Raw genomic sequence first — 26,877 nt, forward strand, 5'->3', positions numbered from 1 at the left:
GCCTGGTGGGCCTGGCGTTTAGGAGTGCTTATTAGTTATAGTTTGTGTGCTGGTGGTGGTGGTGGCCGGGGGAGGGGGGCATTTAGACAACCTTTGATAAGATAACTTAATGGAGAAATCTTTGAGCATGCATGTACAGCATAAATAAAACAAAATTAAAATGTCTCCACCTAATTAAACTAACTATAATTGCAAAAATTTAACTGATTACGAACTAGGCTGCTTTTCAAGGAAGGCGTGTATAGAACTCATTCGATGCTGTGGTGACGCAGTTTGCGTTAAAAATGCTGATCGTACATCATTCGATAGGCTGTACTACAGCTCAGGTTCTGTGAAAGAGAAGCTTTTCTTTAAATTATTGGTACGGAGCTGTGGAAGTGCCAATTATTTTCATTATTTCTGTATCGATACTTATTATTTCGTCCCGATACACAAATTTGGATCTCAGATACTCGGAAGTCATTCCATGATCAGTTTTGCACATCATGCTTTTCGGAAAAACCGATGCTACAGTTGCCCCAAACAACATTACAGTAAGCAAAATTTGGTTGAACATATCTGTTTTATACATTCATTATTACATTGAAGTATCTCAAAAAGTTCCCAAAAGCTACCTTTTTGCAGATACTCTGTACGTGACATTCCCAATTTAGGTTTTTGTCAATATACACCCTAAGATATTTCGCAGATGACACTTGCAACAATGGATCCTCGTTAATAAACATACCGTAAACACCCGCGTATAAGCCGCACCCTGAGTTTAACAACTCATATGTTGGGAAAAAAGTTTTTTGAAAGTAAATTAAGAAAATGCAAAGTCGAGTCAAAAATGCAAAGTTGAGTCTTTAGGAAGTCTTCTTCATCGAATATAAACTCAATGAACATTGAAACAGAAGACACTTCAGTCTTACCCACAATTTGAGCTCTTTAATATAATGAAAACCAACTTTGACATATTATGGGTGATCTTCTTCTGGCATTTGTTGACGTACTATTTCAAAAACGAGTGCGAGTGTTTCATCACGATTTCCAAACACGAGAAAACAGATGAAAGCAGAGTGCTTTCATCTGTTTTCGAGTGTTTGGAAATCGTGATGAAACACGATGCACGAGTTTTTGAAATGACTTCTCTAAAGAAACAATACAAAATTATGCAGTGTCGTATTTTCTCCCATTTTTCTTTAAAATGCCTTGTATGTGTGATTTGTTGTATTCAGTCGGCATTCATTGTATTTGTGAGCTTTTGTTTTTAATTATCCAATAGTTTCGCGTTGCACCAAATTTGTATTCTAAAAGCGTTGTGAACTTGAAGGGATTTACATAGGAAGGTTTCGCTCCCCGAAAACAATCGAGGAAGAAGAACTTTGCGTAGAGAGAGCAGTACCGAAGTCTACCAGATATAAAAATAAGTGGGCAATAGGGATTTTTGAGGATTGGCAACGAGTGCGAAGTGTCAATGTTCCAATACTCGAGGTTGATGGAGTTTTTAAAGAGTATCAATTGCACAAAGTTCAGCCGCTTACACTAGGCTAGCTAGTAAGTGCGACAATTAGTGTCGATTCCAGCAGTGAGTCCGTGTCACGGAAGGTAGAAAAAGTTTCTCAGAATGTGGATACGGATACTATGCCAGTCTGTTTTGGCGACTTTAAGAAATGTACTGTAAACTTTAATTTCAAATGACTTAGGCTTGTCAGTTTGTAATTTGAAATGTTTTTCCTGGTCATTGTTTATTAAAAATTAATGATTCATGTAAAGCTGTGTTTGAGTAATATATGAATATGCAGATTAAGAACAATTTTTTCACTAGTGATGAAAACGTGATGAAACACTAGTGATGAAAACGTGATGAAACACTAGTGATTTTCAACTGGTGTTTCATTGAGTTTCCAACTTATCCACCTGACCCGAATGGGGCGCTCTGGTTGGCTTATAACGTCATGAATTATTAATGAGTTTGAGAAAGGTATTTCTTCACTCAACGCAGTTTTCCATAGATTTTTGTGTCACAACAACAAGAGCGAACGTTCGTAGCTTAGTAACAAGGCATTTGATCGGACGCGAAATATGGGACTAGGGCAAGAACGTAAAGCAAAACAAGATGTCGATGGAGGCGTTCGGGTTTCGTGGCTATCATATCGACAAATTAAAGAGATTTGGGAGCCATTTATTGGAGATAAACTCGTTGCATGAAGAGAGTTTCGTAATCAGTTCGACAAATTTTCCATCAAAGTGCAAAATGAGAAAGAAACAAATGGCCATCTTACTCGTGAATACTCGTGGTATTTTCTCGCTCGTAAAGTATCAATATTACTGTTAAAGTTATAGGCCATTGTCGACACTGCAAACAGTAGTAGGAGCTGTCAAACTTGCAAAAGCAATGAACGGTACTCTCTTGTAGTTTTATGTTAAATTAATTTACATACTTTTCCATAAATTAGCATCAGTTCACGAAAATTTACGGCACCTTTTCCGAATGTTCCCGCAGATAAGCCGCACCCCCGCTTCCGAGCAAAAATTTTTGGAAAAAAGGTGCGGCTTATCTGCGGGTTTTTACGGTACTTCTCCAATGTTTTGGGTACAAATTCAGTTAAGTAGATAAGAATAATGGGCTGCTTATGCGCAGTAAAAAAAAAGTCGTTGCATCCTTAGTCATCAAAATATAAAACTAGATCAATTCCCTTCTGTGAGTGAAAGAGCGCAATCGGAATCTAAATAGAAACCGGAGTTTGGTGGATATGGAGACTGGAGACTGGGGATAAATTGTCCAAACAAAGCTAACCTAACCGTAAACAGGCTAACCAGGGTGCTACTCGGGCTAACCGAAGCGTTACTCGTGCCAACCCGGGCGCTATTCAGGCTAACGAAAATGAAAATCTGCAAGTCTGCAGTGCAAAAGTGAGTCACCTTGTCATCAGCTGATCTTATAAAATGAAGAAAGATCAATAGTTTGGTTTATACCTATGATAGCTATGCAATTTAGATTGAATTGTAGCCTAAATAAAACTATTTCATCATAACGATATTTTAATCTTATTTTTGGTACATGTATGTCATGGAACTGTATAGCCCCCAATCACCCCCCCCCCCCCCCCCCGCCTCGCGGGGATTTGGGTTGGTTAGGTATTACTGGTTATGGTAGCAGCTTTGCCTGCTACCATATGCAACAAAATACAAAGGATTCAGACATGGAATATTCTATTTACCCCAAGGAATGTCCGTGTATCCTCCAAACACGTACTGCCCCTTTTTGATGATGGTAACCGTGTCACGTTTCCCATCACACCTGCTGTGGAAGGTACTGCCAGCCCAGCCGTGACTGGAGGCTCGGTAGCATAGCACCCACTGAGGGTGACTTCCAACAGCAGGCGTTAAGAATTGGTCAAGGTGACTTTGATAAAATGTATTGCCGGCTATTATGGTGGAGCTCTTCCAGAAATCTGAAATGAACGAAAAAAATAAATAAGAATTAGGCTTAACGTCGAGCCTTTTAGTACACTTCTCAGGCAGTAGCCTGACTTCGACTTCTCGCAAAAGCACCAGTCGCTGTCATGTTAAAGCGATTTTAATTCAGTGAATGCAAACTATAGCCGTTATTCACAACTAAAATGAAGCGTAAAAATCGTCGATCTAAATATTTCATGATCTTAATTAGTATAATTTAGTTCAGATTAAGAAAAACACGGCCTCAAAATAGGACCATATAAACCCAACAACCTTCTTTGAACTAGCGATATCCCGAGCACGCCCCGTGATGATTTTTCCTATCTTCAGTTCATGATTTGTTTGCTTTTTTGTTAAGAAAGCTAGATGAGCGCTGTTTTTGAAAAGGTCCTTCGCTCTTCTATACCGTAAAATTCCATGCCGAGAGCTTATATTTGTCTAACTTCCCTTTCAGCTGGGCTTATTTTGGGGAAGGGCTTACGTACGTGGGTGTGAAGGGGAGGGTGGAAATGAAACAATGTTAATAGTCACTATCAGCTCTCTTTGTCTATCTTTTTTACAATGCTTTATAAAAAAGGGAAGCCTCGAATATTTCTACTCCCACCTGAATGGCATGCTAGTCAATCGCAGGGTACCCCCCCCCCCCCCCCCTTCCTTACCCCCAAGCATTATGTCGACGGTACCCATTTATACACCTGGGTGGAGAGAGACGCTATGAGAGTAAAGTGTCTTGCCCAATAAAAACACAGTGAACCTGGCCAGGTCTCGAACCCGGACGCTCAATCCGGAGTCCGGTGCACTAACCATTAGGCCGCCGCACCTCCCAATCAATGTTTTATAGGGAACAACTAAAGTTTAAGCCACGCCCAGATTGGTCGTGGTCGAAGTGATTATTGTTATTCAAATTTCCCGACGAACGTCCCCGCCTGTCACAAAGTCTGGCATAGTCATAGATACATATACGAGACAAAAAAGGTCCAATCAATCTTCACTGCTACGCACCTGGTTGGACATAATTTAAAGTCGTCAATACACTAATAGATCCCAGCTTGTTGGTGGCTTTACACTGATAAAGACCAGTGTCTTGAGGACTAAAGTTGGAGATATTCAGTGTCCCATTCTTAACTGTGCTTCGACCTTGAGGTAACGGAATAAACCCTCTTGACCAACTAATTGCTGGTGAAGGGAAACCAAAGGCTCGACAAGAAACTGAGGCGTTTGTATTGCCTGTTACTTTTATAACTCTTTCTGGAGTCTCAATGAACTGTGGAGGAACTAATGAAATCAAATCAGAAGAAAGAAAGAAAATATTAACAATAATCACATCATATAGTTAACGCAATTGATCTTATACGAGAGTACAGCCAAAAATGAGATAGTTGTGTAGATGGCTTCATTATTATTTGAACTATTTGAACAGCATGACAACTGTAACTGTCTTTTTTTTTTCCTTTTTTTTTCTTCTTTTTTAGATATGCTCCTATCTGTTGTATCTCTTAAGAGCACAGGTTTCCTACGGTCAAACATGTGTCGGTAAGAGTCCTTAAATGGATTTCGCTCATACTCTTACCATAGGTAGGCCTTAATATAAAATAAATCACAGTATACTTTGTTTGGCTAAATATCGATTTGTTTTCGAGAAAATCGATAATTCTAAAATCCAGCAAAATTGACGCTTTCGGAGCTCAAAATTTATGCCGAGTTTGTTAGCTTCGCGTCGAAAAATAAAGCACTCTGGAAGAAAAATACCTATTTAATATCGAAGAATAACATCAAATTAGTACGTCGAAAGCAATTTCTGCTCTTAAAGTCCTTTTATTTACAAAATATAATTAAGTTTATTCGACACACTTTTGATTTAATTCAAAATAGGTCAAACTTATCGCTTTATTTAAGTATGAGCGAAGCAAAATAAATGGCCGAAAATTTGGTGTTAGACAGATAAATGATTGTTCTTTTCGATACTAAAAGGATTTCCTGGAGAAATGATTTAGTGCGATGCTTTCAGATCTCAAAGTTGCTTAAAATTCGTTAATTTAACCGACCGTGACATTGTTGATCTTATCAACATTATGTAAACATTCCACGCAAAGATTAAGTTTCCCCATGTGAACTTCAACTGAGTAAAATAAAAACATAGACTTGCTTACCGTGGTGTTCGCTGATATGTTGTAAATCCTGTTTTCCTCATTTACGACAAAACCTAAGCCCTCGGCGAAGCTGTTATCCAATTTTCTTGACGCGCCATTTGTAACTGATTTCCACGTATTGAAGTGACAGTTCTTTTCCATGCATTCTTGAAAACAGTCCTGAGTCTTAACTGATCAGTGTAAACAGGAATACGAAGTACTTTGCTTTAAATCAACTTAAAGCTTAGCAGCAGTGGTAGATAAATCGATACGGCCGGCGAATCTTCGTTTCGAAAACCGCCATTTGAGATTTGTCGCCCCTTTGTCCTGCGGTATGCAGATAATTAATTCACACTTGAGTAACTTCCGGCACATGAAATCGACAACCACCGTGACCAGATAGCACCCTCCTTTTCGAAATATTGGTCGAGGCACTATTTTTATCATTTTAACATAAGCTCTCAATGAAGAACTTTTGAGCTGAACTTGTAATAAAGTTTCACTTCAGTTAGCCACCCACCGTTCGAGAGAGTTGTTAAATGGTTGCATGAAATCCGGGTGGAAAGTTCTTCTGTTGCGTTGCTTCGCTTTGTTTCATATTTTTTATCCAGTTCTTACCCTTGTTCAAATTCTTGTCCCTTCTTCAGTGGAAAATTTGAAACGACGTTAAATCCCTATAAGACGGAGATCTCTTTTAGACGAACTGAGTTGGAGCCGGTCCCGAAGGTACCCGTTTCAGAGAGAGTTGGCTTTACACAAAGCCTTAGATGGCGTCGTTGGATCCGTCTCCCGTGAATGTCAGTTAAAAATATATATTCCGCTGTGTAGTCTAGCCTGTAAACAAGCTCTCCTTCTTTCTACTGTGGAGGATTGGGCGAAATAAAAGCGGGAAGGAAAGGTGGGGAAGGGGTGGGGAAAAAAGGGACCATATATCATGTATATGACAAGACGCAAGCCTTAGATACGAGAAGTTCGGTCATTTGAAATGACCGAACTTTGATCCGGACTAAAGATAAAACAATAGAAGTCGCTGACAGATCTCACAGCAAGAATTGCTTGAACGCTTTGGTTAATGAACGCGTAATTTCAATCACACGTCAACGCCTTGCACGCTTAAGAAACCCAACCGCGCAATTTAAGCGCAATGACTTGTACAATATCAATCGCTTCCAGCAATTTACAAGACGAATGAAAAGCAATAGATTGTAAAAGCTTTCGGGAAATAACGGGTGCGTTTTCCATTAGCCCTGCTCCTAAAAATCTTATGAACAGTTTCCCAATAAAGCTGTTTTAAAAACATTACCCTGTTTAGTTCTGTTTAATTATTTATTTTTTGCTTGGCGGCTCGTACTTGGCGGTCAGATTCTCTACACTGATAAAAAAATAGGAAACAATAGTGGAAACATCGAACCAGATGAGGCGTTAGTAGTCCTTATGTTACCTCGAACTGTTTGAGGCGTATCACCCGCAAGTTCTGATAGACAAATGTTAAACTGCGTGATTAGTTTTTTTAAGGTTACATCGAACTGTTTGAGACGTGTCGCCCGCCAATTCTGATGGACAAAAATTAAGCTGCGTGATTAGTTCTAGCTAGTTCTTCGAGGTAACATCGAACTGTTTGAGGCGTGCCGCCCGCCAGTTCTGATGGACAAAAAATTAAGCTGCGTGTTTAGTTCTTCTAGGTTACATCGAACTGTTTGAGGCGTGCCACCCGCCAGTTGTGATGGACAAAAAATTAAGCTGCGTGTTTAGTTCTTTTAGGTTACATCGAACTGTTTGAGGCGTGCCACCCGCCAGTTCTGATGGACAAAAAATTAAGCTGCGTGTTTAGTTCTTTTAGGTTACATCGAACTGTTTGAGGCGTGCCACCCGCCAGTTCTGATGGACAAAAAATTAAGCTGCGTGTTTAGTTCTTTTAGGTTACATCGAACTGTTCGAGGCGTGCCGCCAGCCAGTTCTGATGGACAAAAAATTAAGCTGCGTGTTTAGTTCTTTTAGGTTACATCGAACTGTTTGAGGCGTGCCACCCGCCAGTTCTGATGGACAAAAAATTAAGCTGCGTGTTTAGTTCTTTTAGGTTACATCGAACTGTTTGAGGCGTGCCGCCAGCCAGTTCTGATGGACAAAAAATTAAGCTGCGTGTTTAGTTCTTTTAGGTTACATCGAACTGTTTGAGGCGTGCCACCCGCCAGTTCTGATGGACAAAAAATTAAGCTGCGTGTTTAGTTCTTTTAGGTTACATCGAACTGTTCGAGGCGTGCCGCCAGCCAGTTCTGATGGACAAAAAATTAAGCTGCGTGTTTAGTTCTTTTAGGTTACATCGAACTGTTTGAGGCGTGCCACCCGCCAGTTCTGATGGACAAAAAATTAAGCTGCGTGTTTAGTTCTTTTAGGTTACATCGAACTGTTTGAGGCGTGCCGCCAGCCAGTTCTGATGGGCAAAAAATTAAGCTGCGTGTTTAGTTCTTTTAGGTTACATCGAACTGTTTGAGGCGTGCCACCCGCCAGTTCTGATGGACAAAAAATTAAGCTGCGTGTTTAGTTCTTTTAGGTTACATCGAACTGTTTGAAGCGTGCCGCCAGCCAGTTCTGATGGACAAAAAATTAAGCTGCGTGTTTAGTTCTTTTAGGTTACATCGAACTGTTTGAGGCGTGCCACCCGCCAGTTCTGATGGACAAAAAATTAAGCTGCGTGTTTAGTTCTTTTAGGTTACATCGAACTGTTTGAGGCGTGCCACCCGCCAGTTCTGATGGACAAAAAATTAAGCTGCGTGCTTAGATTTTTTAAGTTACATCGAAATGTATGATTAGTACCTCTGGCTATTTATTTAATAGTATACCGCTTAATGTGAAGGAATGTACCGACGTATAAAGGAAATCATATTGATATCTCAAATTAACATGATTAATAATCGTTACTACCGTTGGTCTGGTTGATATGTGGCCAGTGCAGTGGGTTATGCTGTAGCATATAGCACGCAAACAAATTTACCGATTTACTGGAGAGTAGAATTCAGCGTTGCGCAAATGGCTATAAACTATGATTTCTAGCAAATCAGTGTTTTGGTAATCGACATTACAGTAATGAGCATTATTATTGATTGGATTATTTTCATTTAAGTTATGCATGGCTATTAACTTTTCTTTGCCGGATACTTTTTGATATACAATGTAACTGACTTACCTGGAATCCTCCTTCACGATGGCCGGAAACCGAATGGACGAAGAGTGAGCTGAATAAAATCAACTCGATGGGTTGCACACATATTAAGCGCGTGCTTTCGCACAAGAATGAAACAGGCCTTTTTCATCGATGCCCGAACGATTTATCATGCCCCTTCAAAGGGAAAGCTATGTACATCGGCACCCGTCAACAAGATCTCGAAATATAATGTTTTGAGAGGCGAATGATTTTGTTGACGGCACCAGCGCCCGGATCAGATAGCCATTTCGACTTTGCCAAAACATGTATCGATCCACAAACCGATTATCTTGTCATAAGCGAAAATTCCTACTTCAAGAACATCCCGCCTTACGAAATCGAAGTCATCAAGTAGCTCGAAATAAATCAGCTCAAGCAAAACTAATTGTGAATTGCCGCCAGGTATACATGTTCCCGCGAAATATTCTAATTTATTCTGCCGCCTAGAAAGAAAATTGATCTTTCGTAATTCCGATCATTCGATCCACAGCATTTTTGACATATTACAACACCTTCCGTAACCACAATGAGAAAGCCTCTGCGTGAAACAATTGGCGTCTATAGCAACAACGGCTTCCAACAGCGAACCAAAATATATCGCTTGGCGGCAGTTGTAATACCAGTCACGGTAAACAATTTATAATAAAACGCTGAACATTTATGACTGTATAAAAAATTATTGGTGTAAAAATTAAGGAAAGGGTGCTTTTCACTTCATTAGATTAAGCTAGGTGAAGAAAAGTACACGTAATCAGAAGTTTGTTATGGACTTCTGACGTGATGCCATATTTTGTATTTATTTCTGCAAAGTACAACAAAGCATTTATACCAAAGTAGCATTATTAAAAAAAAATGAGCATGATTACAGTTGAGCATTATATCGGACAAAAAACAAGCATTGTTAGAAGCATAACATTCCCTTTTTACCAGCGTAATTGGAAGGGCCTCTGGTATTCAGTTAGAAAGAACTTGCATTCAAAAGATACCGCGTTCTAGAAACAAGTCACCCCGTTTTGGCTGCTGATATTTTGGAACTTTTGTGTGTTCAAAATACCATATCTCGTTCTAGATATCGTCTGATATTGAAAATCCCGTTCTAGATCGGGAACCCAAAACCACGACCTCATTGGACGGCACAGAGCCATTTTTGGGGAATACCCCAGCTTCGACAACTCCTTCCTAATAAAGTTCGCCTATTGAATTGAGAATTAAGGTGATTATAAAGTTATTACTTTATATCTCTTGTTGTTTGGAAACTTGAGTCGTATTATAATTATAACCGTCTTATTTATGAAGGAATAGACTGCGCATAATATTTGAAACTTAAACCGTTTTCCCCTAATAGCTTCCAAATCAACTCAAAAACACACCGGAAAACAGGTTTAAAAACAAAATATTTATATAATGACTATGATATTTTTAAAACATTTGGGTTCCCTGACGGCGAGGCGCTTGTCCCTCCCCGCAAGCTCTGGCGGGGGGCACCTTCCCTTGTTTACGCCGGACCCCAACAGAATATATACATGGTCATATTTTTTAACATTCACGGAAGACGGATCCAACGATAACATCTTAGATTTTGCTTTCACCTGTTTTGCCTTGACCTAATCAAGAACTTGGACAAAGGTAAGAACAAAAAAAAACTATAAAGCGAAGCAACGCAACAGAAGAACCTTAGACCCGGGAGTTAAAAGCGCTGTCATGCAACTATTTAGCAACTTTCACAAACGGTAGCTACCTAAAGTGAAACTTAATAACATGTTCAGCCCAAAAGTTTTTCATTTAGAGCTTATATTAATATAGCAATAATATGGTGCCTCAACCAATACTATACCAAAACGCAGGGTGCTATCTGGGATCTGGTCACGGCGGTTGTCGATTTCATGTGCCGGAAGTTACGCAAGTGTGAAATACATTATCTGCACACCGCATGACAAAGGGCCGACAAATCTCAGTTTTCGAAAAGAAGATTTGCCGGCCGAATCGATTTATCAACCACTGCTACTGTCCGGAACGTTTCGGTCCGATTTTCGGATAGGATATGCCTTCTAATTACACGGATAGGATAGGCCTTCTGTTTACACGGGGCCGTTCTGGAACCGGTGCGGGACGGAACCAAAACTGGACCTGCTATTTTGCAGGTCAAGTTATGGAACCGTTCCGGACCGGTTCCAGAACCGTCTTGTGTAAACACATGGATCGGTGCCAAACGCTTCCGTGTAAACAGAGGCCGATCCGGTCCGGTCCAGTTCGGAACGGCTCCGGTCCGGTCCCGTGTAAACGTAGCCTAGCTGGTTAGAGTATAAAAATGACTGAAAAAACGGCAAGGACAGGACTAACACCAGGTGTCCGTCTTATAGAGATCTTCAATAAGGGAGAGTTGACTCTACAACTGTTTTGCCTTAGCCTAATCAAGAATTTGAACAAGGGTAAGAACTGGATAAAAAATATGCAGCAAAGCGAAGCAACGCAACAGAAGAACTTTCGACCCGGAAGTTAAAAGCGCTTTCATGCAACCATTTAACAACCATTTAACAACTCTCTCAGCCCAAAAGTTTTTCATTGAGAGCTTATGTTAAAATGATAAAAATAGTGCCTCAACCAATCACCAAAAAGCAGGGTGCTTTCTGGTCACGGTGGTTGTCGATTTCATGTGCCGGAAGTTACTCAAGTGTGAATTAATTATCTGCATACCGCAGGACAAAGGGGCGACAAATCTCAAATGGCGGTTTTCGAAACGAAGATTCGCCGGCCGTATCGATTTATCTACCACTGCTGCTAAGCTTTAAGTTGATTTAAAGCAAAGTACTTCGTATTCCTGTTTACACTGATCAGTTAAGACTCAGGACTGTTTTCAAGAATGCATGGAAAAGAACTGTCACTTTAAGACGTGGAAATCAGTTACAAATGGCGCGTCAAGAAAATTGGATAACAGCTTCGCCGAGGGCTTAGGTTTTGTCGTAAATGAGGAAAACAGGATTTACAATGTATCAGCGAACACCACGGTAAGCAAGTCTATGTTTTTATTTTACTCAGTTGAAGTTCACATGGGGAAAATTAACCTTTGCGTGGAATGTTTACATAATGTTGATAAGATCAACAATGTCACGGTCGGTTAAATTAACGAATTTTAAGCAACTTTGAGATCTGAAAGCATCGCACTAAATCATTTCTCCAGGAAATCCTTTTAGTATCGAAAAGAACAATCATTTATCTGTCTAATACCAAATTTTCGGCCATTTATTTCGCTTCGCTCATACTTAAATAAAGCGATAAGTTTGACCTATTTTGAATTAAATCAAAAGTGTGTCGAATAAACTTAATTATATTTTGTAAATAAAAGGACTTTAAGAGCAGAAATTGCTTTCGACGTACTAATTTGATGTTATTCTTCGATATTAAATAGGTATTTTTCTTCCAGAGTGCTTTATTTTTCGACGCGAAGCTAACAAACTCGGCATAAATTTTGAGCTCCGAAAGCGTCAATTTTGCTGGATTTTAGAATTATCGATTTTCTCGAAAACAAATCGATATTTAGCCAAACAAAGTAAACTGTGATTTATTTTATATTAAGGCCTACCCATGGTAAGAGAATGAGCGAAATCCATTACAGGGCTCTTGCCAAGAATTTTCATTTTTGTTTGAAATTTGTGCATATGTCCTCTTAATATTCAAGCTTTGTAGTATTGTTAGTATTAATTTTTTGTGAGCAATGTAATCGCGTTTGTATCTTTCATGTTAATAATCTATAAGTAAATAATTTCGGTACTGTTAGCTATTAGTATAAATCTACTAGCGTTCTATCACGAACGCTGTTCTCTGATTGGCTACGCTACTCACTATCTATTCTGTTGTAGAAGGTGAGTAGCGAAACAGCGTGCGGTTGTCAACAGAATGGTCGCCGCTTTTTCGCTTTTAAATTGACCGTAAAGAAGGATTTGGATTATTTACTATTCCAGGCGATGTTGGAGAAGATAAAGACTGTACCGAAATATGAAATGAAGATTTTACACGGTAAGAAAAGCAATTAATATTCATTTACGCTTTAAAAAGCGGGCGAATCTATAATTTTATAACATTCAAAGATGCGTTTCACCGAGACATTTTGTGGAAATAAAGTTTAAAATGTCTTTGCAAACTAACACAGTTTCATCGTCCCATCGAGGAGCAGTAAAAGAAAGGCTAAACAGATTCGACCTGCAAGTTTTTTAATGCATTAATAAGACTTAAATAAAACAACAAAATTGAAAGCGAATTTAAGGTTGCGGGCGACTCGTTCAACTTTTCATAAATTTCTTATCGTTCACGTTTCCAACATTTAAAACAACTTGACTTCCAAAGGGCCTTTGTAAGTCAGTCTATCTTTAAATTGCCATTTTACAATGAAAATCTGGCTTTTAGTTCAATTTCGAGCAAGCGACGGTTTAAATAAATCGTGAATGAAATGCAAAGACGCACACAGAAGCTTAACAGTGCAATGTGGTTTCTTCCTTGCGAACAACTCGCTTAACTTTTTTTAATCTTTTACGTTTTCGAATTTAAAGAAAACTTGACTTCCATGGGCCCTTGTACGTCAGTACATCTTTCAATCGTCATTTTACAATAAGAAACTTGGCTTTTCCTTCAGTTTCGGACATATTACGGTTTCAATAAATCGTGAATGAAATGCAAACGCGCACACAGAAGCCAATGCAATGTGGTGCAGTTGTCAATTATCCGCGTGTTGTGTGACTTATTTACATCGCTATTCAATAAAAACAAGAGCCTGTCTTGTTGTTAAGTTTTGAACGTCTAGTAGATTTATACTAAAACAATTAGATTATTCGCTCTCGATTTCTATGTGTGATAGTTGATTCGGGCTTCGCCCTCATCAACTATTACACGATAGAAATCTCGAGCTCATAATCTAATTGTTAAATATATAAGTGTGTTCGTCATCATCGTATTTTGTAGAGTTGTCTTCGTAAGCTAACTATATATTTATCTATGATCGTAAGTTTTTTGTAGGTAATTTATTCTTCTGTAAGTAACTTTAATGTAAGCAGCGTATATCATTGTAACTTATTTTTTTGTTAGTAATTATTCTAGTCTTGTAGTATTGCTAGTACGTTTAACGGTTATAATGGACAATGTTGACGCGCTTCATGTGAATTGTCGATACTGTTAGTTATTTTAGTATGTTTTGTCATTGTTGTGTTAAATGCAGAATAAAAAAAATAAAAAATAAATAAAAAAAAGGGATCAATTTAGGTTTCTGGGAAACTGCTCACCTACCCCTCCCCAAACCTAACATTAACCCTTACTTATCGCTTTGGGCAAAATGTTAGGTTTAGGGAGGGGTAGGTGAGCAGTTTCTCAGAAACCTAAATTGATCCAAAAAAAGATAGTTGTGGGTTACATCCTGGATCACTTCAGTGTAGAAATCTTCTTTCTAACAACCAAGACGCATATCTTGATCGACTCGCCATTCTTCAAAAATGAAACTGTTTTAAACTACAACATTTATATACCATCAGTATGTCACTACGTTTTCGTCTTTCCCATAATGTGTTCTTTTTATCTTCACTACCTGTGCTACTAAGGACAACTCAACTTAAAAACTGAAGAGCATTTTTTTTTTCAATTTGCCGTTCGTAATCCGTCTTAATCTTCGTCAATTTAAACCCACTTTGTTTATTTGCGCGTTTCATTACTCCTTTGAGTGCTTTCTATGTTATAACACTGTTATTTTAAGGTTACAAATCAATTCATAACTAATCACAAAAATGATTTTAATACCGTGGCATAGCTCCTTTAACAACTAGCTTTTGCGCGCAGCAAAAACTTGAAAATTATATTTGATTTTGTCTATCTCACCTTCCACAAAAAGTTTCACCACTTTCTTACTTTTTCCCAAGATATTTGTAGCCGTGCAAACGTAACTCCCCGAGTCATTATAACCAGCATTCCTGATGTGTAGCTTATTATCTTGACCGTCCGTATTCACCAATCCTGCGCCACTTATTTTACTCCAGGATACGCTAGGCTTTGGATTACCATCAGCTGAGCAGTAAAACGTGGCGTTCTGGTTCTGAGTGACAGTGAGTGAGGCAGGAGATACAATCACCTCTGGAGCAGATATGGTCTCCCCTGGCTCTCCTTTAGGTCCCGGATGCCCAGGAGCTCCTGCATTACGTATGACAAGGGAGGGAAAATAAGTAATTTATTGCAAACGATAAACAAAAAAATAATTTTAAGTTAATCTTGGTCTTTGCTGTGTGAAGGAGGGTATAATACTCAGATAAATGAGCTGGAGTCTCTGCCCTGTGGCAGTTTGTCTGAAGCTGTCATTTACTTTGAGATAAAGCCGTACATTAATTTTCCTAATTGAAGTCATATTTGTGGATTGTAGCGATGAAAACAACAAGTGGGTAATAAGAGCGAAAAAGAATTTAACTCAAGTTTATTGAGAAAGAAGTTACTTTTTTGAGCCTGCTTATGCAATAACTTTTTTTTTTGACAAGCTCGTTGACAAGCTCGTTATTGATTTCAAAAATTAGCCTGGCACCAGGAGCCCCTGCCTGGTACTAAACACATGTTGTAAGCATTGGTACAGAAATATTTTATATTATAATTAACAATTATTAACCGAAAGCGAAGTGATTTTTGTTATTCAACAATAGGAGCCTGAGGCTATTAATCGTTTTAGTATAATTTTTTAAAGGTTTATATAAAGAACTGCAAAATTAGAGCAGAAAACACGAAAATAACAGAAAAATGCTCGCTTGCAAATGTGCAATCGTTGGTGACTTCTGAACAATTGTGCGAATCCTCTCGAAATGAGCAACTCCAGTCTGAAGAGAACGGAATCATGTTTTGTCAATCGATATATCCAACTGAGTTTCTCATGTGAACGCGTGCGATACTCCGACTGCGCGCGATCTTCAAAACCACCGTGTCTACGATCGATTCTAATGCGTTGAGAACCATCTCGTGAAAATATTTTCGGCCCAGAAGCCTCGGTAGTCAACTTGAAACATTCCCAATGTTTTAAAACATCCAGGACTTAGAATTATTAATTTCGAATGAGCAAGAATTTAATTCAGCAAACGCTGCCATGTTTCCTTGCCTGGATGGTTCTGAAAGTTGGCATGGTTTATTAGCCAAGCCTTAGAATGCCATATTCACCGCCTAGCGCCGTGAATAAGTCGTCATAAACTGAACTTCTCGGCTAGTTAGAATGTTCCATTCTTGAATTTATCTCTGGAAATTATACTTATTTAGAATATAGCCGCTGTATACGCGCAATGGAATTCTACCGGTCATTATTTTTTTAAAGGATTTTAAGAATAAATCGGGCATTTTGATTGGTCGAGAAACTCAGGTGTTTATAGCATTTCAAGGCTTCGTCGCTAAATCTTGGTCTTTATCACTTTGTCTTTGTCATCCAGGCAAGTAAATTTTGCGGCATTTGCTAAATGAAATTTTCGTTCATTCAAGAGAAATCACTCAAAGTCAAGAATGTTCCAAACATCTGAAGTTTGGACTCGCGTATACGTACCTCTTTTTCGAGTGACCGACTGATACGGACGATCCCGCGATTTATGGCCCGGGAAGCGCGCGGGAGACGAGCAGGATCCGAACAGACGGACGAGAAAAGGTTGACAAAGAAACATTCAGTCAGCGTGGGGAAGCGCTGAGACGTACGTCAAGGCGAAAGGACGAGTGAATTCATTGCTCGCTTCGGCCGTGCTCGAGATAGCGACATTTAATCCCCTCACTACTCGAAATAGTACAGTATAGTGACAGGAACAGATACAGTGCAGTTCCTGAACACCACAAAGCTTGCTTGGCGAAGTGCCGCGAGACAAATAGCCCCATGAGGAAAAAACACTTAAAGTTTGAAGGAAACGAAAGCCCAGATGCCGACCGTAATGCTAGTTTGTCCGAGGTGGGCGGCGGAACCTGCGCCCCCGAGGACGAGGACGTCAGGCCCGAACCAGTCCCCCCACCCGCCGCGCCGCCGTCCACCACACAGGAAGCCCCCCGCAGCCCTCGCTCGCTCCCGCCCCAACTGCAGACGAGGAAGGAACCCGCAGACACCCAAGGCACGGCACAGAAGAACCCACAGGGCCGACGAGAAACGGCCCGAAAAGACCAATCACAGCGGGACATCTTAGAGATATAATAAAGCGGCTTTATTCTAAAACAAAAGTCTAGAAAAGAAGCTAAATGCCCTCGCCTAATGGTTTAGGAAATCCACTAGCAGCTTTTCTAGACCTCAAGCGTGCATTTTTTCATATCGAACATGAAAAATTTTCTTCTAACTAGGAAATTAATTGGTAATGAAAATTCATAAACGAATTATTTATGAAATTGGCAGATGAACGAGTATTATTGCAGGCAATGACTAAATTCTTTCCTTGAATACCTTTATCACCCTTCACTCCAGCAGTTCCTTTCGGTCCTCGTTCACCGCGAGGTCCTTCTATTCCCTTCAATCCGGGGGGTCCTGCCACGCACATTTTGCCGGGAGGGAGACAGTAAGACTGCACGGACTCCTTAACAATGGAGCTAACGTAATTCTTGATTCCATCACTAATTTGTTGAACGGCATCAGGATACTGACTGTTGGTTTTGACACTGCGGCGTGAAACGTGACCTTTGGAATTCATGCCTGTGGAAAAGTGAAGGTTTATTATGTTGTTCTAGATAGTGCTAGGGGAATATTAGCATTAATGACTCGGGGTGATCAGTCGATTCTTATCTTGCTCATTAACTCAACAACTCTGAGATAGACTCTTACACGAAATCGATCCCAATCAACACGTCATTGATATCGCTTTAGTCAGATAGAACTTTGATAAAATTCAATTTTTTTAAAAAAAAGACGATACATAACCAGCAGACGAGTTGGGAGAAAACAAGGGTCATCAATTTGCTGATTAGGTCTTGATGTATCACCACACATGTTTGGTAATCAGTAGACTTGAAAATGTTATACGCATTCCAAGTTATTGAATTACAATAACATAATATGTTAAATGCAAGCCACATGATCTATTTTCGGTTTTACATGTTTTAAATGCCAAGTTTTATCCAAGGTCAGTAAAGTTCTGAAAAGGTTGGCCTGTTAAAACAAAATACACGCTCAGGGACTTGTCTTGGCATATTTCCATTATTTCGAGAAAAGACTGGAATGCCTTCAAAGGTTTTCGTCTTAAAAAGAATTCAAACGTTGTCTTGCTGCACTAAACGATGAATATCATTTAAAGATGACAATACGAGTTACAATACGAGTGTGATTTGAAAAATGTGATGTCACCATGCCTGGCTGAAAAGATGACAACGGCATTCCAAGCTTCAATTTGTATGCAAGTGTTCCATGAAGCAAATTGTAGCTATTTTTTGCGTTTGTGGGTGAAGTGGTGCTATGCTGATCGCTTTTCGTTAAATCATCTCAGTATTTAGATAGCCAACTGTATCTTATCAAATTAAATTAAATTTATACTGAAATACTTTACCAAAGAAAACAAAACACTTTGATCGATACAGTCAACTTCAGACGGAATTTTCGTCGACAAATCAGCTGCTTTTTCCCCGTAAAGGTAGGAAGAGACCAAAGAGGCCAGAATATTGTTGTCAAGACTTTCCCTTTTAATTTATCCTGTTCCAGGTTATCGGTAGTTATGGGAGAGCGAATAACGCGGGTGAGCGGGGAATATATAAGGCGGGACGAAGGCGAGCGAAGGAACCTTCGTCCCCCTCGTTTTTTCCTCGTCCGACCGCGGTTTTCGCTTTCCCTCAACTACTGAGAGCCTGGAACAGGCTACTTTTAATTTTAATTCTGCAGAAGTCTATAAAACAACATTACAAATCCTTATTCCTACATCACTTACCACTGACAATATCAACGTTCTCTTTCACACGAGCTTGATGAGTAACTTCTTGTTCTTTCAGAGCATCTTTGATTTGTTGAATTTGCAGCGTGAATTTTGAATCCATCATTTTCGTGTCATGGGCCACTGTCTCCATTCTCACGAACAGCGCGATCGTCAACAGAATCGCAGCAAAAGACAAAATGGAGGAAGCCTTGTGAAGATTGTCGCTACGTTTCTCTGTTGACATTATTTTCGCCTCTGTTGCGCAGATATCCATTGCTACTCGATGCTTAATAAAATGCGAGGGAAGATTTACAACAGTGGAATTTCGCTGAACACACGAACACTGTACGTGATGTTTGATTTCAGCAGGTCAAGACTCGAAAATAAATCTTTAGTAACGAATATCAGCGATATTACATTACAGTTAAAGATCCAGGATCCCGGAAAACGAGGAATTTTGCCAAATTAACACAACTACGTTTGTTGTTAATTGAGTCAAGTTTGTTTTTTTACTAATTAACGTTGTTTTTGAATAAACGCCGAATCCCAGAAATTCACAAGGCACAGCGTCGATCGAAAATGATAATGCTAAATACTTCTATTTCATCAGTTGGTGATACCAACGAGACATGTCACAGCGTCGTGTAGGCAGGAAATAAATGACGACATGCACAAACAGAAAAATGAGGCAGGGACATGAAACAGCAGAATATCCCACAGTGGCTTCACCGCGGTCAAACGTCGCAGGTAGTTTTTGTTTCTATTTCGGGGAATTTCGTATATATTAAAAAGCAAGTATGGGCAAGGATAGATAAAATAGTTGCTGCGCGTGAATATATTTCTATTTCCTCGAATAAGCGAGTATTTTTCCTTTTAATTAAACGCTTCGCAACACTGACCGAATGCTTTGACAAATGGGCGCCGACATCTCCGCATTTACCTGTTTTCAAACACGTTGATCGTTTTTAGTAAAGCTGCAACAATTGAGTAAACCACCAGAAAACCGGTTTGTATCGATCTTTGAAGAGTGAAATTAGAACCTCAACTTTGAAGAATATATATTTTTTTCTTTTACTGCAGTCAGACACTGTGGCACAGTCGGACGCGTCACTGGAGGCGGAACATGGGAACGAGAATGATGTCCCAGCTTAATTTTATTGTGTGTGTAAACTTTGTGATTTTTTTTCGATGTGACATTTCCTTGCAACATATTCCTTGAAATCATGTTTAGGCACCTTTAGATGTACCGGCGTTTACTCGAAGCCTGGTCCTCATTGATCACTGAACATGCGTACATCAGGTGCATAAACAACCAAAAGGGGATGTAAATGAAGACGAATCACAGTGTTAAACAACTGAGGGCGGTCATAGTACCAGACCTATATTTCAGCTGAGAATTTAATTATTCATAAATTGCTTGTAAGCTAAGACGTAGCGTTAGACATTTGGTTCTCAAGACTTATGCTTTGAATTATGTCACGGTGCTGACCACAGAAAAACGGCTGGCAAATTAATGTGATTCAAAATTACTTTTGTTTAATAAACTTTGGGTTAAAAAAACGCTGGTTCTACAACTTTCAATCACGAAAACTACGTGTTCTTACAAATTTCACATGTTTATTATAACAGCACGAAACACGGGCTCGCGTACTCTATTTCTAAATACTGACAAACTCCTCCATCAGCCAATTAGAGAAGTAATCTATCGACTATTATTTGAACAAAAGTAACTGAATATCAATGCACTACAGCATGGGGCCCAGTTCTGGATCGGGTGCAGTTATCGGCCACCTTTTTTTTCACGCCAGAAATGAATTTAATGTAAAAGCGATTTTTTTTCCACAATTTAAACGTAGTTTAGCCTTTGCTTAGATGGAGAATCACATACACTCATTTGTTGTCGACAAACTTTGTGATTTTTTGTTTATAATAGAACCTTATATTGTATATATATATATTGTAATTAATAGTTTACTTTTTTTACCTTGTATTTTACTCTGGAATTCAGTTTTTTACTGCAATAAGTTTAATTAAACATTACATTATTATTTGACAACTGGGCTGGCTGACCGAAAAAACTACACCTTGAAGCGGAGCCTCCACTTTCGTTATTGCTTGGGCGAATTAGATGTCGATAGCTTTACACGTGTAAAGCTAAATGCTAAAGCTGGTTATAAGTTATATTTCACTTTCCTGCGGTTCATCTGAGGTAAGAAGTACAAGTTTACATCTTTCGCTGCCGAGAACAGGGCACCATACTGTATAACAACCTAATTTTCTCATATTTCAATCATGCTTTATTGTTAAACGAGTCTGCTTATATAATTATCCGCCACACAGTAATAACTGACTGTATGAACCACTGGGTGAAATATAAAATAAACTAAAACACAAACCAAGTGAAAGATTTAACATTAATCTAATGACAATTTTAACACTACTGATAGAATTAATCATGCGATATGGTGTCATCAGACTTATACCTTAGTCGGATAATGTTCCGAGATTACAATGCAATATGAATTGCAAGAATTAAGTTTTTTACATTTACAGATATATTAAAAATCGTTGTTGTAATTAATTATTTATTGTTTACTTTTAAATTGAATTATAATAAGTACAATAAAAGTACTGCATAAATGGCAAGCACTGGTGTCGAAAGATATTTCCTTTTAGTTTGTATAGTTTATAGTATTGAGAGTTTCAGGTTTTGGTCTGAAATACTTAAGGAGGTTAAGTTCATACTCAGAAGTGTTGATTCTTGTCAGAGACAGGAACTTGACGTGACTCAACTAAGATAGAATACCTCCACCTCATCAGGTGTGAATTTGTAAGACCCAGCCAGGATTGTTCTTTTGTCTTGTACTCCACTTGGAACAGAGTAATAGTTGTATTGACCAAAGTCTGTGTATGAATAAGTGTTACTGTTTGCATTGTTTGCAATGTAGATGTCATGTCCTCCACCAAATGTTGGACCATAACCTGACCTCCTGTAAATTGCATGTCGCGGGCTAGTCACCATGCTCTTGAATGGCGCCAGACCTTCTTTGTTGCGAAGTGAAAATATGAACGAATTGGTCGTATAACTGTATCCACTACTGGAATCTAGAGGGGGGAAAAGAAAAATTAAAATAATTACCAAACGATTATTCAAAATAAAAAAAAATATCCGCGAAACTTGACCAAAAAGTGAGAACTGGGAACTTTACAGGAATTCTATTTTCGATGTCTTGTTTTACTTGTATTATTTTCGCATTTCTCACTTGTTTTATTTTTCTTATTCTAATTCACTCGAATTCAAACTTAAACAACAATGTTTTACAGTTAAACGTTCTAAACCCCCTGACGTACAGGGGGGGGGGGGAGACCACCCCCTCCCCTCCATGAGTTTTTTTGAAATTTTGAAAAGATGATTTACTCTACAATGCTTTCACTAGCTGTTCATTTATCTCTTGCGGAAATTTTTATATGCCAACCATGTGTCCATTATATTTTATGTTGACATGGCAGCGTCATAACTACCAGCAGATTTGGCGAAAAATCATTTTTAACATTTTTCTTTATTTTCCCAGTTTTTTGAAAGAGAATTCTACGATATGTTTATTTTTACATTCCATAAGCATTCAGGCATGATTTTGCATCAATTTTCGTTATTTTTTCTGACTTTTTAAGAAAATGCCAAATCCAAGTGGGCGCTTCCAAGTTGTCGTCAACAAAAACTATGTCATCTTTTAGAGTAAGGTAAGGGCTTTCTACACAGTGTAAAATAATTTCACTTTGCCGAAATAGAAGAATAGAACGACGGTGGGGTTTTAAGTTTGCTTGAACATCCCGGAGGGTTGACTTATCAGTAGTAAATTGTTATAATACATATATATTATTTGCTGTCCGGGGGAGGTCTGTGTAAGGAAAAATTGTGCCCGAGGTCTTGCTCATATCCAAGGGCACAGTTTATCCTTGTACAGAACGATCTAAATCGACAAATAACTTTTTTTCCTACTTCAATTTGTTTGGTAAAAAAACATAGAAAGAGTGTGTCGCAAAATCCTTGATACGGGCGCTTTCATGCAATTTTAATTTTGAGTCGATCGACATGTTAGCAAGAGGGAAGAATGCTGTTTGTTATTTAATACCGAATAAAGTAGCTTCGCTAAAAATGAACCGTACTCGCGAAAAGGTGTACTTAATTTACACTGAAGATATTCAAGAAAAGCATGCAAATTTCCTGATAAATGTTTTGGCCAGTCTTGAAAGAAACCGCTCGCAGGGTATTAAGCAAATTTCTCTGACCCAAAAATATTCTTTCACTGAAAAGCAGTTTCTCAAGCTAAACAAACTTGTATTTAAAACAAGTAATCTCTGCGTTATTGACAACATAATTTTATTCTGATAAGAATGGCGAAAGTGAAATTGAATGAAATGCGTAGATTGGTCGTACGTACGGCACGATGTTGCGAGAATTAATATGACCGTTTTCAATCAAAGAACTTCTCATTTTCTTGAATGATGACAAATAGTGTTTTGTTTTGGCAAAAAGAGCCAGATAAACAAAGCAGTTTATCTCATATATGGAGTCTGAAAACCGGTGCAGCTTAGCTTACCGCAGTGGCATGAAAATCGTTGCGAAATGCACAAACAACGACAAACTAATTCGACAAACGAACGGTAATTAAACTTCTACTCAATTTTGTCAAGAACAAAATTAATACATGCCTTTTGAAAAACCTCGAGGCCTTAAATTCCGCTACTTTTTTGTCCTTTCACATTAACATGGGTTGGTGAACAGCTATTTCGGGAAATAGCTGTTCCCAGTACGGAACGCCGTATGCGTTTCGTACCCGGGGTCCGGATGGGAAAATTCGGACCGCTGGAGGGCGTACAAATAGCCAATCAGATTCAAGAATTTAGGGTTCCTGACGGATGAGATGCTTTAGAAAAAAAAACTTTGTAATAATTATGTTTTGAGTAATGATGAATGAGGTCGAAGTTATTAGATCAAAAAGTAACCCCTAACATACGTGATCGTCGCGAAAAATCATTCGCGGATCTTTATCCATTTTTTATTAGATTCGTTAGGAGTTCATGCCATCTTCTCTTTATGAAATATTAAGCACCTTTAGAAAGCAGCACGAGTACGAGTGCGACATTGAGACTACGTTTACACATGCACTAGTGCATATGTTTCCGGATTCATCGAATTTAGTGTATTCGGATTCGTAGACGTTTACAGTAAAAGGGTAGTCGGATTCTGAGCCGTTAACACACATCGATAATCTGGGGACATTAATTAGGGGAAAGATTACCAAGAAGTTTCTTGCTCGGTCAACATCAAAATGCCACCGAAAACGTTAGTTGGAGAGATGATGAAGGAGGCTACTGCATAAAGGATTACCAAGGATTAGAGTATGAAAGTGTTAAAAGTAAGTACTAGGGTATTAAAAAGATTTGGTAGATTTACAAGTATCGACAAGAAGATGGAAAAAAGTCATTATCGCAGGATGATAAATATCCGAATTCATTACAAAGCTGTTTACACTACGACAAAGCATCGCGGATTCAAAAGTATTCGGATACGAAGTATTCACTTTGGATTCCGGATTCAAAATCTCCAGACACACGACCAAACTGGCACGTTTTTGTTTCAGATTCACCTGCCTGTGTGTAAACGCCAAAACGAATCCGGTAGTAAAACATCCCGGATTTGTCAAGAATCCGGAAAAAAAATTCCCCTTGTGTAAACGTAGTCTAAGCACGAGAACGATTTTCGAATTTATTCAAATAATTTTAATTCTAGAGCCCTCACTCTTTTCTGTCGCTGAATAGTTGAATAAAAGACTATATAACGGTGGAAGATTGATGTGAGACGTGATAATCAAAAGCATGAACGCTAGGTCCAAAGTCGCTCGCGTACTTGGCCTTGTACTTGTAATCCGATCTAAAGGTCCCTTTTTTTCTTAACCACGCTTTTAATTTTCTACCTAAACTCAAAAGCAAGTCTAATTACACGACAAATTACTGGAAAGCAAAGCAAGTACTTGCCACTGCCCAGTAGCAGTGGTGATAATGCCGGAGTTATAATTATTTTTTTTAGCTTTAAAGCGTGTGGCCACTGCAGATGATACCTCTTCCGTGTAATTTGCGAAAGACAAGGGTTTTGCCCAAAATTTTAAGTGAAGAACCAAATATAAGGACTGCAAAGAAGACTAAAAACGTTACCTCTTAGCACCTTTGTGGTCAGTACGTTTAATATACCTCAGATTTCTATACTTTGGTTTCTTCACATTAACGCAACACGTAATTCTAGTTTAGGCAAATCGTCCCTCATAAAGGTGTTGTAATCTTATTCTTTGTGTATGCTTCCGTGTGTGGTATGTTTGCTTCCTGGGATGCGAGCGAGGTATTGCTGGCTGCGAGAAAAACTTTCCCTCTACTACAAATTGAGGTCTAGTATGTAATAAAATACAGACATGGAATATTCTATTTACCCCAAGGTATATCAGTGAATCCTCCAAACACGTACTGTCCCTTTTTGATGATGGTAACCGTGTCACGTTTCCCATCACACCTGCTGTGGAAGGTACTGGCAGCCCAGCCGTGAGTGGAGGCGCGGTAACATAACACCCACTGAGGGTGACTTCCAACAGCAGGCGTGAGGAATTGATGAAGGTGACTTTGATAAAATGAATTACCAGCTAAAATAGCTGATAGAATCGATAAATCTATAAAATAAAATAAAGTATTAGCGAAATTTTGTTTACTCAGGGATCTGCTCTTAAGTTTAATGATAATCCTCAACATGAATTTGATTATGTTTATCAAGCACTTTGTGCTATTCACCTCCACTTCGATGAATAATTGTTAATTATTTTGTAAGCCGAAGGAACTGAACGTACTATTCGTTAACTGATCAATTTATGTAAACATAAATTCTCTGTAAGCGGTTCCGTATTACATGTTATTGACTACATAAGTTAAAGATCTTTAACGGAAGTAAACCTTTTTTTACGTCCACATTTCAAATGCAAGTTTGAGAGATGCGGTAGCATCTTAAAACGCACGAAAATGATACTGACTTTTAAGAGGGTCGTTTCTTTCATCGCCATTTGTTGAAAATGTTTAAAAAATATCTTTATCTAGTACTCACCTGGATGAATATAATTTAATGTTGTCAAGGTACTAACAGATCCCAGCTTGTTAGTGGCTTTACACTGATAGGTACCAGCATCTTGAGAACCAAAGTTAGAGATTGTCATTGTGCCATTCTTAACTGTGGTTCGACCTTGTGGTAACGGAACAAGTCCTCTTGACCAAACAATTGTTGGTGGCGGAAAACCAAAGGCCCGGCAGGAAACCACCCCTGCTGAATTCCCAACAACTCTCAAAACTCTTTTGGGAGTCTGGATGAATTTTGGAGGAACTGTATATGAAAAAAGAAAAGAAAGAAAATCATTTAATGCTAAATATACCCAAACTAAATCAATGGGTAACATTTCGCAAACTAGCAATTCGATTACACCTACAAACGATCGAGAGTATACCCTAGGAGTACAGTGGAGTATGCGCGCATTTTTTCTTGCGTTGTGGCCAAAAAGTGTTCAAAAAAGTACATGTGCTTCGATTTGCTATGGCTTGGCTTGGACTGCAAGTTCTCATCTTTTCCATTTCCAAGCAGCTTACCTTCCACGAAAAGTTTCACCACTTTCTGGACCTGTCCCAAGATATTTGTCGCCGTACAAACGTAACTCCCCGAGTCATTGTAGCCAGCACTCCTGATGTGTAGCTTATTATCTGGACCGTCCGTATTTACCAGTCCAGTGCCACTTATTTTACTCCAGGATACGCTAGGCTTTGGATTACCATCAGCTGAGCAGTAAAACGTGGCGGTCTGGTTCTGAGTGACAGTGAGTGAGGCAGGAGATATAACCACCTCTGGAGCAGATATGGACTCCCCTGGTTCACCTTTAGGTCCCGGATGTCCAGCAGTTCCTGCATCTCCTTGAAAACAAAAGAATTACAATAAAGATCTGCTGGTAAAAAATGACAAATATGATCCAGTGTCACCTTCTATCCGGGTTACTGATAGATATCTCGTAAGTTATAATTGAATGAGTTCTGTGATAGACGTTAAGATTCAACTATTTTAAAACGTGATGGCCACCGACTCTTAATTAGAGCTGGGATGAGACATTTTACCAGGTTTTTTACACATGAACCGATTCATTTTGAAATTAATAAAAATAGC

The 26,877-nt window shown here is 38.9% G+C and overlaps 1 protein-coding gene and 1 long non-coding RNA gene across 6 annotated transcripts in view; one reads left to right on the plus strand and one right to left on the minus strand.

Moving 5' to 3' along the window:
• LOC144665820 (uncharacterized) overlaps positions 1-26,877 on the plus strand; it is a 100,309-nt gene that overhangs the window by 16,312 nt on the left and 57,120 nt on the right. The gene's annotated exons all lie outside the window — the stretch shown is intronic.
• Positions 1-26,877, minus strand: part of LOC144665694 (uncharacterized) — a 32,342-nt gene that overhangs the window by 3,450 nt on the left and 2,015 nt on the right. The window contains exons 1-6 of one of the 5 annotated variants that reach the window (XM_078526983.1): positions 20,693-21,428; positions 18,651-20,543; positions 17,183-17,428; positions 14,629-14,937; positions 4,444-4,716; positions 3,204-3,437 (exon numbers count right to left, since the gene is read on the minus strand). In XM_078526983.1, the coding sequence (XP_078383109.1) occupies positions 3,204-3,437; positions 4,444-4,716; positions 14,629-14,937; positions 17,183-17,428; positions 18,651-18,909 (1,321 nt within the window). In that variant the 5' untranslated portion in view covers positions 18,910-20,543; positions 20,693-21,428. Of the gene's footprint in view, positions 1-3,203; positions 3,438-4,443; positions 4,717-14,628; positions 14,938-17,182; positions 17,429-18,650; positions 20,544-20,692; positions 21,741-25,120; positions 25,355-25,779; positions 26,053-26,312; positions 26,631-26,877 lie in introns of those variants that run through there. The other 4 variants (XR_013573002.1, XM_078526984.1, XM_078526982.1 and 1 more) reach the window with 4 other exon arrangements.

The sequence above is a fragment of the Oculina patagonica genome, chromosome 9 (genome assembly GCF_052425735.1).
Source record: "Oculina patagonica isolate OP01 chromosome 9, crgOcupat, whole genome shotgun sequence".
Lineage (NCBI taxonomy): Eukaryota > Metazoa > Cnidaria > Anthozoa > Scleractinia > Oculinidae > Oculina > Oculina patagonica.